This window comes from Festucalex cinctus, chromosome 9, assembly GCF_051991245.1.
Source record: "Festucalex cinctus isolate MCC-2025b chromosome 9, RoL_Fcin_1.0, whole genome shotgun sequence".
Taxonomy (NCBI): Eukaryota; Metazoa; Chordata; class Actinopteri; order Syngnathiformes; family Syngnathidae; genus Festucalex; species Festucalex cinctus.
Genome location: NC_135419.1, coordinates 21,402,496 through 21,417,096, shown reverse-complemented (window position 1 = coordinate 21,417,096; position 14,601 = coordinate 21,402,496). Strand labels below are relative to the sequence as shown.

At 36.8% G+C, this 14,601-nt stretch overlaps 1 protein-coding gene across 1 annotated transcript in view; it reads right to left on the bottom strand.

The window, feature by feature from the left end:
• Window positions 1-4,301: 4,301 nt before the first annotated feature.
• mgat4b (alpha-1,3-mannosyl-glycoprotein 4-beta-N-acetylglucosaminyltransferase B) overlaps window positions 4,302-14,601 on the bottom strand; it is a 35,587-nt gene continuing 25,287 nt past the window's right edge. The window contains exons 10-15 of the mRNA XM_077532334.1: window positions 12,879-12,986; window positions 12,621-12,814; window positions 11,132-11,210; window positions 10,950-11,040; window positions 6,803-6,915; window positions 4,302-4,881 (exon numbers count right to left, since the gene is read on the bottom strand). Of these exons, the coding sequence (XP_077388460.1) occupies window positions 4,858-4,881; window positions 6,803-6,915; window positions 10,950-11,040; window positions 11,132-11,210; window positions 12,621-12,814; window positions 12,879-12,986 (609 nt within the window). The 3' untranslated portion in view covers window positions 4,302-4,857. The remainder of the gene's footprint in view (window positions 4,882-6,802; window positions 6,916-10,949; window positions 11,041-11,131; window positions 11,211-12,620; window positions 12,815-12,878; window positions 12,987-14,601) is intronic.

Genomic DNA, 14,601 nt, shown 5'->3' with positions numbered 1-14,601 from the left:
CTGCTGAGCCTGGAAGATAGGTACAATTTTTAAAATTGCAAATATTTTGAAATTTTTATTTAACTTTTTAAGATTCTGGGAGGTCCCTGAACTTTTTGTTAGAATTTTACAACAAAGATGTATGTTAACTTAAAAAATAAAAATAAAAAATCTGATATAACTAATAAGGCTGCATAATATTGGAAAAACATGCGATATAGTTTCTGAATTTAGCAATATCGATATTATTGCGATATTTAACACGTACCCAAAGAAATGCCATTTTATTTAAAAAAAAATAATTTAAAATAAAAATTATAATTTTTCATGCAGCAAAATAAGCAAACTCAGTGCAGTCTTAGTTAATTATTTGTAATTATATTTCAATAATGTTCAACTATTAGAAGACGGTGCACATTTTAGCTAGCATCTGACTGGTCAAATTCAGATAAAAAGCATAAAATTCCATATATAACTGATTGCATGTCTTTGCAATATGCATATTGCATGGGCCAATATCATTATATCGATATTTTTTCGATATATTGTGCAGCCCTGATTCGCTAATGTTAAAAGTTGTTCAATAAATACCTTAAAAAAAAAAAAAGTTGTAATTTGTATTTCCTTTTTTAATTTTCACGCCAATATTTCCCCTTTTAGTGAAAATGAATATTGATTATAGGGCTTCCTTGACTATAACTTGGTTTGTATTTTTTTTTTTTTTAAGCATTGGCGGTCTGAGACGCAGACGCTAATCAGGCTAATGGGATTAGCCAGATTGAGGAACGTGACCGTTAGCATAGTAGCCATCTGGCACACAAGCGCTCATTTCATTATGCCCGTGTTTGTTTTATGAAAATGTAGGCGTGGTCAGTAAAACGATGCCTTGGGGAACATCTCCGATTGGCCCTCATTTAATAAAAGGAAAGTCGCGGTTGGTTTGCTCAAGTTTTGTTTCTCTCTCCAAATCGAGTAGCACTAATCTGTCAGCTGTGATTACAGATAGACCAAAGTGTTTATTTACAGGGCTGATACAAATACCGATTATTAATTTTGCTAAAGAGTAGCAAGAACGTTTTTGGGATCTTTGAGATGTTCTGCAGAAGTTGAGAGCAGGACAAAAATGTAAATGTCAGGAAAGTCAGCACATTTTGATTGATTTTTCATACGCATGCATCACCTCGGGTTGGGGAAGGTTGCCCCCACCCACATGGCCACTATGTAGGCATGTCGCCAAGTTAGGCTACAGTGGATTGGCCTATCGCGTCTTCACATCCTGGTTGCCTGCCGACAATCAAACGCTTATCAACAGGCTTAAGCTAATGTAAACATTGGCAACTACAGGCAAGTAGCTCACTTAATGTTGACGACACTAACATGTCAACAGCTAACTCGCCAAATAACTTGACGTTTTGAGAGGAAACCAAGTTTCAAGAAATAAAGCTTGCTAAATAAAATTAATGGTCGGCCATTTTCATTATCAACATTAATATGACTATTCAAGACACTGTCGTCATCGTTGTGCGGGAAGCAAAAAGAAAAAAAAAAAGTGGTAAAAGTTTTGCTTTTCCTTCTTCCCGCACTTGTGTGCAAGTTTCCTGGCATCGACGTGCAGACTGACCAGGTTGAACCAGATTCGCCGGGCAGACTGGATCCAAAGACGTGGACCAGCCTCTGGTTGCCTCGCAACCAGCTCCCAGATTCTAATCGTTAACGGTAACCAATCATGACCCAAAGATAAGAACAGGAAAAAAGAAAAAAAAACATTATGGTGAGTAACTGATTTTAGAAATCAAATATTTGGAATGTGTGGAGATTGTAGATGTCCAAATTGTTTGTGAATCATCTTGAATCAGATTGTCGTCAGTTGAATCAAAATAAAAACAAATGTCAGTTTGTACTCTGGAAAACAGGGATCAACATTTTTTCCCCACCCCATTTTCTAAAACGTGCTTGGGACAAAAAAATAAAAAATAAAAATAAAAAAAACAAAAAAAACAAAAAATGTACAAATGTAGAAAATAACGTGAAATAATGCCCTGTTTGGGAATAGCGGGGTGAAAAACTTTTTGAAAAAAAAATCTGACTCACAATTATTTACATTTTTAGTGGTAGCCCTCCTTTCAATATCTTTCTTGCATTTTTTTTTTAAAATCTTTTATTTTCTTTGTACATGCGATTTTGCCACTATAGGGAAGCAAAAAATATTGATTGATTGATTACTTTTAAATGCGGGTGTATAGTAATAGAAACTAATTTAAATTGCATTTTTTTTTCACTTATTTCCAAAAATAGTTTGAAGTTGTCCCTCTCAAAAAGTAACAAATTGGTTTGATGATGATGACTTTTTTTTTTTGATTGATTTGTGCTTTGGAACGCTACCATAGCAACTCACCTGGCTCTCCCTGTTTTCCCTATTTCGCTGTGAACGGCTCTGATTGGTCAACTGCCGTACGCAGTCTCGTCGAGAGGACACTTCTCACGAGAATTTAGCTGTTAACATCAACAAAGTCTTGTCAACTAGTCTCTATTTTTTTGTTTAAATAATAACTTTATAGTCGCTACGAGTTGACTTGCACTCGCCGTGACGCCGATCAACCGCAACTCGAAGACTCAATTCGTCATTTGTGAGACCTGTGTGTTGAAGAAAACCCTCAAACCATCACTTAAGATTTCAAAGTCATCAATCCATTATCTAGTAAATGGAACGTATTAGTAGGCGGGTAATGCCAAGAAAAAACATTTTGATTACAAAACAAGTATCTATAGCCGCCCCAGAACTCACTAACACGGTTCGCTCTCCTCTTAAACTAACCTAACCTAACCTAACCTAATCTAATCTAACCTCATTTGGCACTCATGAAACAGTCTTTTACAACCACCAATGTTGACTTGGTGACTCGAGCGAACCTCAACAAGTTTTAAACCTAACCGCTTAGCTAGCTAGCTAGCTAGCTAGCTAGCTAGCTACATAGCTATCTAGATAGCTGCATGATCGGCTAACATTAGCAGGCCAGCCCAGCTAACCTCAAAAACGCCCACACCGCTACTTTCTTCCACCAGTACGGAAGCAAAGGCACATTTAGGACACACAAGCAGTGTACAGACAGCAACGCTTAAAATTAGAAATAAAAAAAAATATGACCATGTAACGAGAAAGTTTTTCATTTATTCGTCAAGTGAACTCACCTCAGCCGCCTGCTCAGAAACTGGCGTCCAAAAATCACGTGTGAATATTGGACAGCGACAAGGACCGCCCACGCCTGCTGCTGATTGGTCAAGCAGAGGGATACCCTGACGGTTGCTGTCAACTGGCATCGGCCGATTGGTCGCTCGGGGAGCTGCAACTCGTGGACGGCGATAATTGGTCGAGCTGGCAACCGATGCCGAGACCTGATTGGTCCTTGCGGCGGCTTGTTGTCGGATGGGTTCTAGTTCGTCCCTCTCTACCGCCAGGTGGCGGTGCTAAAAAAAAACAGCAAGGAATTCCCCCACGCGGCAGCGTCACAGAGAAAGAATAAAGGAAAACGCTTGTCCATGCTTCCGGTTGACGTATTCCCCATACATAATGAAAAAGGATCATGACTTGTTTAACTGTCGTTTGTTATGAAGCATATATATATTTTTAAAGGTTATTTATTTTTACGAATAAGTGTCACGGCTTTGTTATCCCATAATTCAGGGGTGGCGAGATCCGGTCCTCGAGGGCCGCAGTCCTGCAGGTTTTGGATGTTTCCCTTCTTCAACACAGCTGATTCATGATCAGCTCATCAGCAAGCTCTGCAGAAACCTGATAACGAGCCTGTTAATTGGAATCAGCTGCACTTCGAGTAGGGAAATCTATAAAACCTGCAGGACTCCGGCCCTCGAGGACCGCAGTTTGCCACCCCTGCTATAATTGGAGCTATTTTTTATACATCTTTTTGTCTGCTTTTTTTTTTTAGTCATTTAAATTTCCTTTATTGTCATTGATACATTTGTATTTTAATATTAGGAATCAAATGATTAATATTGCATAATCCATGTATACGGAAATTTGCATATCTAAATCCCACAAAAAGGAAAAGAAAAGTGGACTATTTTAGGAGTTATAAGTGGAGGGAGTTGGAAGTAATCTTGGCGATTCATGAAAATTATTACAAAATAAAATAAATATTAAAAAATAAAATAAAAAAATAAAATAAAATATATAAAAGTATAAAAATAAAATATAAATATATCTAAAATAAATATAATATATAATAAAATAAATCTAACATAAACTAAAAAAATATATAATAAAAAAAAAAATCCAGTTTTGGATAAAAGTAGGCTACCTGAAATCGACATGAGTGACAATTTTATTGTTGATGATTCTTTTAATAATTTATTCTTGTCATCAGATACTGAGGAAACGAGATATGACATAAAAGTAGAAAAGTGTCAAGTAGAGAAAAGCATTGTTGGAGTCATTTTACACTTGTGGAGTACAAACAAAGTCGTGTACAACAAAGTGTTCATTCCGAGCGGCGTCAACATGGCCGTCCCTCCACCTGTGTCATGTGATCTTCTCTCCTGTCACCTTGTGGCAGGATGTCACCTCCCCCCGTTTAAGGTCGCTGTCGGCTACATGTGGCGTCCGGGTCCTGAGAAGAAGACCTCCTCCAAAGCGGCGGCGCTTCTGTCATCATCATCATCATCATCATCATCATCAGACGTTCCCCGTCGTCACATCGTTCAACATGACCGCGTCCTGTCACGTGACCCCGCGTCATGCCCGCGGGGGCAAGATGCAACCAGAGGGTGGCGCTGTGGCACCGTGTTGGCAGTAGGGGTGGCTTGACTGAGCAGGAAGGAGGACCCCGCCTCCCCTAAGACCCTCGCTTGCTTGCTCGCTCGTCACTCCACTTTCTTGATGAAAATCTGATCAAAGATGACAGAAATGCATCATCGTCATCATCGTCGTCATCGTCATCATCGTCGTCATCATCATCATCACCTTCATCATCATCATCGTCGTCACGCGATTGCGGAAGTTAATGTGGCAAAAATTTGACAAATCAACTCACAAAATTCCCCGAAACATCATCAGAATTTTGACAAATTGATCTTTTAAATTCTCGGAATGAAAATGTCAATTCCAGCTATATAGCAAATATTTTAAATGAATTTATTTAACATGTTAAATTCCATTTTTTCTTTTTTAAATTCCAGGCCTTTAAAAGAGATTTGAATTTTTACAGTATGAACATATTTAATTTGACAAGTTCAATTCCACATACAGATGATGGCATTCAATTCCTCAAATAATTAACACATAATGCAACCGTGGGAAAGTAATGTTATTTTAATACCTTGTATATATTCAAACAAAATTAATAGAAATATTAAAATAATAATAATAATAATACAAAATTATATATTATTATTTTGTTAAATAAATAAATATATATATATATATATATATATATATATTAGTGCTGTCAAAGTTAAAGCGTTAACTAATTAATTAATCACAAAAAATTATTGCCTTAATCACGTATTAACGCAGATTAATCACACTATTAATTTTGACTGCAAGTAATCCTTTAGCTTGATAGCTGATGGCTACGTTAAAGGTAGCACAGGTTGTGTTTGAATAAACATAATATGCATTAAAGTGAAGCATTTAATAAATGTTTGCATGTGACATTCAGAATATTTGTTCATGTCAAACGATTGGGGTCATTTTTTCCACTTTAAAATGTGCAAGTAATTAACTGATTAGAAAAAGAGGAGGATGACACCTCCTCTTAACATTAAATGCCGAAAAAATTAACACATAAGAGGTGCTTTTGAAATTTGGCGGGCATAAAATGTTGATAAAAAGCCTTTTTAAATAAGCGATTAATCATGATTAATCAAAATTTTACGATGTGATTAATCTGATTAAAAAATGTAATCGTTTGATATGGAAGCCCAAAAGTGTCAAAATTCAATAAATAAAAAGGCCTTTTTGAAATAACTATCCTTTTGATAAATAACAGACAATTATGTAATCTGGACATTAAATTTTAAAATGAGGTGTTATTATTATTATGAAAAGTGTTATGCTATTCTTTAATATGTAACAAATATTTTATTTTGATTAAATATTTTATAATGATTATTTTAACGTCATACTTTTTAAAAATAATGACATTTCATTTATTTTCAAGGTTTTATAAGATAAGAAAACGTTGTTTTACAAAGTCCGTTTTTATTTTCCACAATGGTCTTCTTTTACATAATGGCGTTTTACAGCCGAATGACTTGGCCTGTCAATCAAAGTCAGTGGGTGAGACCACCTGTGTGAGCCGAGATCGCCGTGATGCCTACCCCGTAGCCTGACGCAGAAGTTTAACACGGCCTTTAGGTTATGATCCGATCTAAACGATTTGATACTTCTTGGAGTACTTCTGAAAGTGACTTATCTCCCGTATTCATGCTTTAGCAAGCCTGTGACTGCCGCGGCTCCTCATCAGGCGCTAAACTCTCCATGCGTGAATCAATACTGCAAGTGCTGCTGCTTAGCATCACACTTTTCATAATAATACTAGCACCTCATTTTAAAATTTAATGGCAATATTACATAATTGTCTGTTATTTATTCAACGGATAGTTATTTCAAAATGACCTTTTTATTTATTGAATTTTAACACTTTTGGGCTTCCATAGTTTGACAGCTCTAATATATATATATATATATATATATATATATATATATATATATATATATATATATATATATATATATATATATATATATATATATATATATAAAAATCTGTGGCTTGGCGTCATTTGCATGGTGAGCGCCGCCCACCTCACTGAGGATGATCCAAACAGGAGAGTCGCTGACGACGCTGAGGCGGATGGCCTCCAAAGGTCCGAAGGTGGGATCCACTTCCCCTTCCGCGACGCCTTTCTGGAACTTTCCTGAGAGAAGACCACATGGTGAATGGGATTTCGGCGCGACGTTTGCTACGTTTGGTGTGTACACGTGGAAGCTGAGCGAGCGAGCGAGGACTCACAGATGCCGATTATGAATTGATGAACATTCCATTTTGATAAGGGATCTTCTTTTTTTTCCTTCTTCCAATTGTTTAAAATCAATGTTCCTCCTCTTTGAATTTCTCATTTGGAGTTCCTGTAGGTACTGTAAAATGGCCACAAGAGGGCAGCCGACACTCAAGAGCCGTCAAGGAGCAGGCTTGCGAGGCTTTACTGTGCTTGTGTGTACTTCACTTCATAAAAACTGGACTAAAAACGATGGACGTTGCAGTTCATCACCAAAAACGAGGCGAAAATGAAATGATAGTGTACAGTCTTGTCTCTGCTAATCTGTCACGTCTGTGACACAGCACAGACAGGAGTTGGATTCACGGTGAAAGGTAAAAAAAAAAAAAAAAAAAAAAAAAAAGGAAATCATAGTCATAACGTAACATGAATCCAACGGCTATAACGTTCCAACAATAATGTTAATACAACTGCTAACTAATGCTAACTTACTAGCTCATAGCATTTAGCTTCTTGTTGATATACTGTCATTGTGTTTTTCAAGTTGTTTTTCATAAAAAAGATGAGAGGAAATCTGATGTGAAATAGTTTTAGATTAGAAAAGGTTCAATATAATCTGCTGAGAAAAAAAAAAATCTATAGAAGGGGTAAGATGGTTGTCCTGACTAAAATTCGACTAAAATGTTGAGTTTTTGTTGACTAAAACTAGACTGATAAAATGACGTTCTCTTGGACTAAAATAAAGACTAAAATGCTCGATTTATAGTTGACTAACAATAGACTAAATAAAAACGAGATGAGGTTAACTGATTAAAAAATAAGCGTGACTGAAATTGGACTAAAACTGAGACTACATTTAATAATGGCAGACAAAATTAACTTTGAAAATGGATGCAATTAGTTTCCTGTTAACAGTAAGTCCCCATAATCTTAAAGCAATGTAGTTTGAATACTTCTAATTACTTTTGGATTACCCCTAAAACCAATATGTTCAAAAATTAAAAAGAATAAATAAATAAATAAATAAATCCGATCTATATATTTTGACATATTTGTTTGGTCTTTTCCGTCTTATGGATGTTTCATGCTTATGTGTGATTTGTAGGGATGTAACGATAACGGCAATATCGTGATATTGCGATATTAAAAGTGCCACAATATATCGTTGTTGTCATGTCACGATATCAAAAGCAGCATTGATTTCCATTTGTGCAGTTCTAGCACCCTCTGGTGGCTAGTTTTTTAGTGCAGTTTAATTTTCATGAGGCATGTTTTGGCCTTTCTACGTTCTTAAAATCCCCGCTAATGGTCAGATGAAGGGAACGTTAATATGCTTGTGAAACGAGTCAAAACGTGGAGGAAAAATTGTGCGCGCGCATTAGCAATTAAGTGTCTCAATATTAAATATTAGTCGAGATTGTAAGTTGTTTAAGTGTATTGCTGCTATGTTCAAAAGTTCAATATTGTGTGTGTTTTTTTACAATATTGTGACATTTTTTTAATTTTTTTTATTGCCAACCTCCCCACAATATCGTGATAATGATCGTGTCGTCACCTTCATATGGTGATAATATCGTATCGTGATGTTTGGATATCATTATGTGTCTAGTGATTAGTGCACAACCATTGGGAGGTTTGTTTTGTTTGTTAATTTTTCCTTTTGGAAAATCATTGTGACAAATTTCAACCTACACTTAACAGCATGTAGAGGACCCGAAAAGAAAAAAAGGGCTGACGGAATGAAGCCGTATCTTATTAATTCTTGTCCCCATAATACACTAGGATGCAGATTATCAAACAATTCAATTCATTAATTCTTTGACTGCCAAAGACGTTTCATGATGATTAGTAAAATTCCAATGAGTGGAATGTGATCTTTCATTGAGTAGCCACATTGTATATGTAGTAAAGGCAAACAATATTCTTTTTGCCTTGAAAGATGAGTTAAAATGCTCAAAAGCGGCTGGCATTGTGGATTTTTTTGTTTTGTTTTTATAACGCCTGGCAGTCAAAGAGTTAAGAGTTGTTATTACAACTGGCGCCAAAGCAAGTGAAAGTGAACTCGCAGGAGCGATAAAAGTTGTGTCCTACTCTATCAGAGTCAGGAAGCGAAGGTTGGGGTCAGCATTCATCGTAATCCACGCGCTTCCCTGCCGTCAGGTGGTTTTCCCGCTCAGGAAGCATGTGAGCACTCATGAGACCATCTTGAGGGCTTTTATTGCTTCTGACACGCACACACGCAATCATGTGATTCAATCCGAGACCAACAGACAGACCGTTGATGGTTTTCGGTGGCTTTTGATGCTTTTTGGTGGTTTGGGAGTCAATCGTGTGTTTGGCCTGGAAGATCCCGCAAGGATCACTTTTCAGTCCATGAAACGTAATTGATGATGATGTCATATGTTGGTCAACGACAACCGCGGTCGTCAACAACAACAGTTCAGTTGCGTTCAACTTTTTCAGTTATTATTATTATTATTATTATTATTATTTTAGATAGTATGGACAGTTTTCCATAAAATATCGACTTGAAATCTGGGAGGAATGATTTGGGAGTGAGCAGGGCTTTTCCTGTGTCCAAATTCAGAGGCGGCCACCTCCAGCCTGACAAACTGATTATCCCTCCATGTGGCTCTCACTCCAGCTGTGTTGATTTGAGCTAGACAGGAATGCATTTTAATTGTGTAATATAATTAATTAATAATTAATAATATACTATTAAAAATAATAATGATCATAATAATAATTAATACATTAAAAAATAATCATTAATTTAATTGCAGTTGCAGGGTTGCGCCACTATGGGGGCGCTATACCAAGAGCAGCGCACTGGAAAGGCCTAAAGCAACACCCGAACAAGAAACAACTTTCTTTTTTTTTTTTACTTTGAAACTTTTAATGTACCGAAGTAGAAACCGATCACGGAGCAACCGTTGCTCACGCCCATTTCCTGGTTGTGATCGCCATAAAAGTCATAAAAACACAGTAAATACAATAAAACATAATCGTGTTTTACAACAACGCTGAACTCTATTTACAATTTCATATGCACTAGTGGGTGAATTTTTAACGATTGTAGTACAAATAAATGGTAACTTGGTATTCATATAATTTCTAATTTCTTGGTATTCATATAATTTCTAATTTCTAGTCCCTGATGCGGCCATCATGGTATCGGTCACCGCTGCGAGTACCGATAGCTTAAAGCAGTGTTTCTCAATTCCGGTCCTCAGGCCCCCTTAGCCAGCCTGTTTTCCATGTCTCCCAATTCCCATTTCAGCTGATTCCAATGACAGCTAATCAGCCAGCTCTGGAGAAGCCTGATAACGATCCTCACCTGCGTTGCAATTGGGAGACATGGAAAACAGGCTGGCTAGGAGGGCCTGAGGACCGGAATTGAGAAACATTGCCTTAAAGGGATACTTGACTCATTGAGCCATTTTCAGCAGTAATAAGTTCATATTTTGCCTATAATTAATGTGGTAACTTCATTATTTTATATGTACAATTAATACCTTTAAAAAGTAATTTTTCAACTTGCTGTCGACTGATGATGATGTCATCACCTGTACTGAGGAAGTAGGGAACGACCAATCATGGCTCGGTTTACTGACCAAACCCAAATATCAGGTGAGCCATGATTGGCCGTTACCTACTTCCTCAGCACAGGTGATGACGTCATCATCAGTCGACAGCAAGTAGAAAAAATACTTTTTAAAGGTAGTAATTGTACATGAAAAATAATGAAGTTGTCAAATTAATTCTGGACAAAATATGAACTTTTCACTGCTAAAAATTGCTCAATGAGTCGAGTGTCCATTTAAAATAAGATCATATAAGGTATTGGCACCGATATCTAGTATTGGTAGTCACCCATTCTAGTCAATTTGAGCCAGTAAAACCCCTGAGATTGTGAAAGGAGGATGAGGAGGAGGAGCCGTTCGTGGACTGACCAATTTGGATGAATCCGTCGTCCGTGCGATGGTATTTTGCGCTTTTGTCCTTCCCGTCCGTCGACGGAACGTCTTTGTCCGCCTGGATGTTCTAGAAATAAAGAGCAAAACGTGCGGCACGTCACACTTTTAGATTGTTTGAATTTTTTTCGGGATCGAGATCAGTTGAAGATGTGGCTCACATCGAAGGGGAGAACCTCCACGGACGTGTTGAGTAGTTTGTCTCCCGGATGCTCCACGTTACCGCTTCGGAAGAAATACCTGATAAAAAAAAAAAAAAAAAAAAAGTGGCAATTTGGACAACTAATTAGAAATTTACATTTACTTATAACCTTTTGACTAAAATTAATTCAAGGTTTTAGTCATCTGATTGTATTTTAGTTTGAATCCAGTTTTAGTTGACGGGAAAAAAAAGCAATTTTAGTCGACTAAATTAACAGTTTAGTCGATATTTTCCTTCAGCATACAGTTCAACTTTTAGACAGAAAATTACAACACACCAATTTGTAACTGTAGATTAACACGCAAGACATATTTAATACAAAGAATGTCTTTATTAAATGTTTAATAAAAAGTGCGAAAGTGTGAGATTAATCTTACAGCTGCACCTTCTGATTGGATTGCGTGAATTTTCGTCACTGTGTCGTTTCCATTTTCGTTTTGGCCACTGACGAAATTGTCAATTTTAGCCATCGTTATCGTCCCAATGAATGGCTTCTATTTTACTTTTTATTTAATTTTTACGTCTGAAAAAATCTTTTTGTGCCGAAAATTTTTCTAATTTTGTCACCGAAAATTTTTTGGCATGATTTTCGTCAGGAAACTTTTTTTTCCAGACGAAAATGAAATGAAAACTAAAATAGAAGCCATTCATTGAGACTATAACTATTCAGGGTGGGTAGATCTAATAATCATTTTATAGATATAATAATCGTCATGATCTACTCCAGCCTGACTCGCTCATGCTAATTAGCGCGCTACTAAAACTTAATTTTCATAAATTTAGTCGACTAAAATTGCTCTTTTTTTCCATCAACTAAAATCGGATTAAAACTAAAACACAACCAGATGACTAAATTATGACTAAAACTTAAATTTTCATCAATTTAGTCGACTAAAATTGCTATTTTTTCGTCGATTAAAATTGGATTAAAACTAAAACACAATCAGATGACGAAATTATGACTAAAACTGAAATGTCCGTCAATTTAGTCAACTAAAATTGCTATTTTTTTCTGTCGATTAAAATTGGAATAAAACTAAAATAATATCAGATGACTAAATTATGACTAAAACTTAAATCTAGGTCAATGTAGTCGATTAAAATTGCTCTTTTTTTTAAGTCGGTTAAAATTGGATTCGAACTATAATACAATCAGATGACTAAATTATGACTAAAACTTACATTTCCGTCAATTTAGTCGACTAAAATAGCTTTCTTTTTGTTGATTAAAATTGGATTCAAACTGAAACACAATCAGATGACTAAACCTTAAATTTCCATCAATTTAGTCAACTAAAATTGCAGTTTATTTTCATCAACTAAAATTGGATTAAAACTAAAATACAATCAGATGACGAAAATTAAAATTTCCGTCAAAAGACTATAATTAAAACTAAATTAGAATTTGTTGTCAAATGAAGACTGCCTGAAACCGCGTCCGAGCGCACCTGTCGACGCGCACTGGTGTGAAGAAGCGAATGCGTATGAAGTCGCCGGCCACAGGTGTGAAGGCCCAGAAGAAGTCCTCGCCCAGGTAGGCCTTCTCCAAGGTGAAGTGCTGATACGTCTTCAGGCTGGTGGTGACCTCGGCCGGCGGGTTGGCGTGACCCTTGCGGACGCTCTGCTTGCCAAAGTCTTTGTCCTGAAAGGCGGAACGCAGTTGACCTCTGACCTTTCGGCGCGACGACGGCGACCTTCATCATCACCTTGAGTTTTTGGATCTTGCCGGCCAGCGAGGAGTGCGTGCCCACGTGCTGGAAGAGCGACGGCTTGAAGCGAATCCTCAGGTTGGCTTTTTGACGGTCGCAGTGTTTCTAAGGACAACAAATCGAGCGTCGTTGTCGTGTTACGGGGAAGGAGGAGAGTCACTTTGCAAAATGGCGACCACTGTTTAGGTAAACATCAAGACAATTGTGCTGTTTTTGGGCCCGTTTTGCTCTACCTACCAAGGTTATTTGAGTTAACTCAAACTAACAAAAAAAAAAAAAAATTAAATTAAAAAAAACAATTTCATTGACAAAATAAAATAAAAACGAAAATGCTTTTTAAAAAACATTTTATGTTTACAAAACTAAACTAACTATAATGATAGCCAAAATGTCGTTTGTTTTAGTCTTTGGCTATTAACTCATTTGCTCCCAAAAACGTATAAAAACGTTCTATTTTAAATATTGCCATGGTCCCAAAAACGTATTTATATGTTTTTTTGTTTTTTGTTTGTGTTTTTTTTTTATGTTAGCGCATACGGCAGGCTTTGATGCAGACCTGAAGACGCCGCTGAAAGCAATGGTATTTATTACAAAAAAAAAAAACGGGCAGCAGGTGACAGCAGAGTATAAGAAATCAGCCAGGGCCATGTTGCAACAAGCGCTTTTCCCAGTGTTTTGAACAAGTTAGAACCTAGCTAACTTAATGCTAATTGCTGGAAAACGTAAACAGATACAAATATATTTCTTTTTCCTGATGAAAGAAGAGACTCTAATCTTTCTTTTGGTAGGTTCCATGTTTTTATAGCAATAGAATACAATATTCTGTGGGCTTTGCAAAATCAGTCAAAGTCCAGTAAAACAGCCGGGAGCGAAGAGGGTTGCTTCAATCAAAATGGCTGGGAGCAAATGAGTTAATTTAATACATGAGCGTTTGGGGATGATTTTAAATGTGATTTTTAAGTCAATTTATTTTGATATGAACCGGAATAAGGACGTTCGAAAGTTTGTCACACAGAAGTGATGTCATCTAGCAGCATCCACTAGAAAAGCACCTTCACATGACATCTCTCCCATTGTGTGTTTTTTTTAAAAATATTACTCACAATATACATAAAAAAATAAATAAATAAAAATAAAACTAATACTGGGCGACATTCTTGACAGTTGGTTAGCACAAGTGGTTAGCACGTCCTCCTCCCAGTTCTGAGGACTCCGGTTCGAATCCAGGCTCCGGCCTTCCTGCCCGCGTGGGTCTTCTCCGGGTACTCCGGTCTCCTCCCACATTCCAAAGACATGCATGGCAGGTTAATTGGGTGCTCCGAATTGTCCCTAGGTGTGAGTGTGGATGGTTGTTTGTCTCTGTGTGCCCTGCGATTGGCTGGCAACCAGTCCAGGGTGTCCCCTGCCTACTGCCCAGAGCCAGCTGAGATAGGCGCCGGCACCCCCCGCGACCCTTGTGAGGAATAAGCGGTCAAGAAAATGGATGGATAAAACTAATACTGAAACTAACAAAAACTACGCTACAACTAAGTATTTATTAAATAACTAAAACGAATAATAACTAACAGAACCACCCTGAAAACTAATTACATTTAAAAAACAAAATTCAATACAAAATCAAAACTAACTCAAACGAAAAATTCCAAAACTATAATAATAACCCTGCTACCTACACGACGTTGGTGAGAGAGAATTTTACTATCTCGCTTTTGTCAAACTT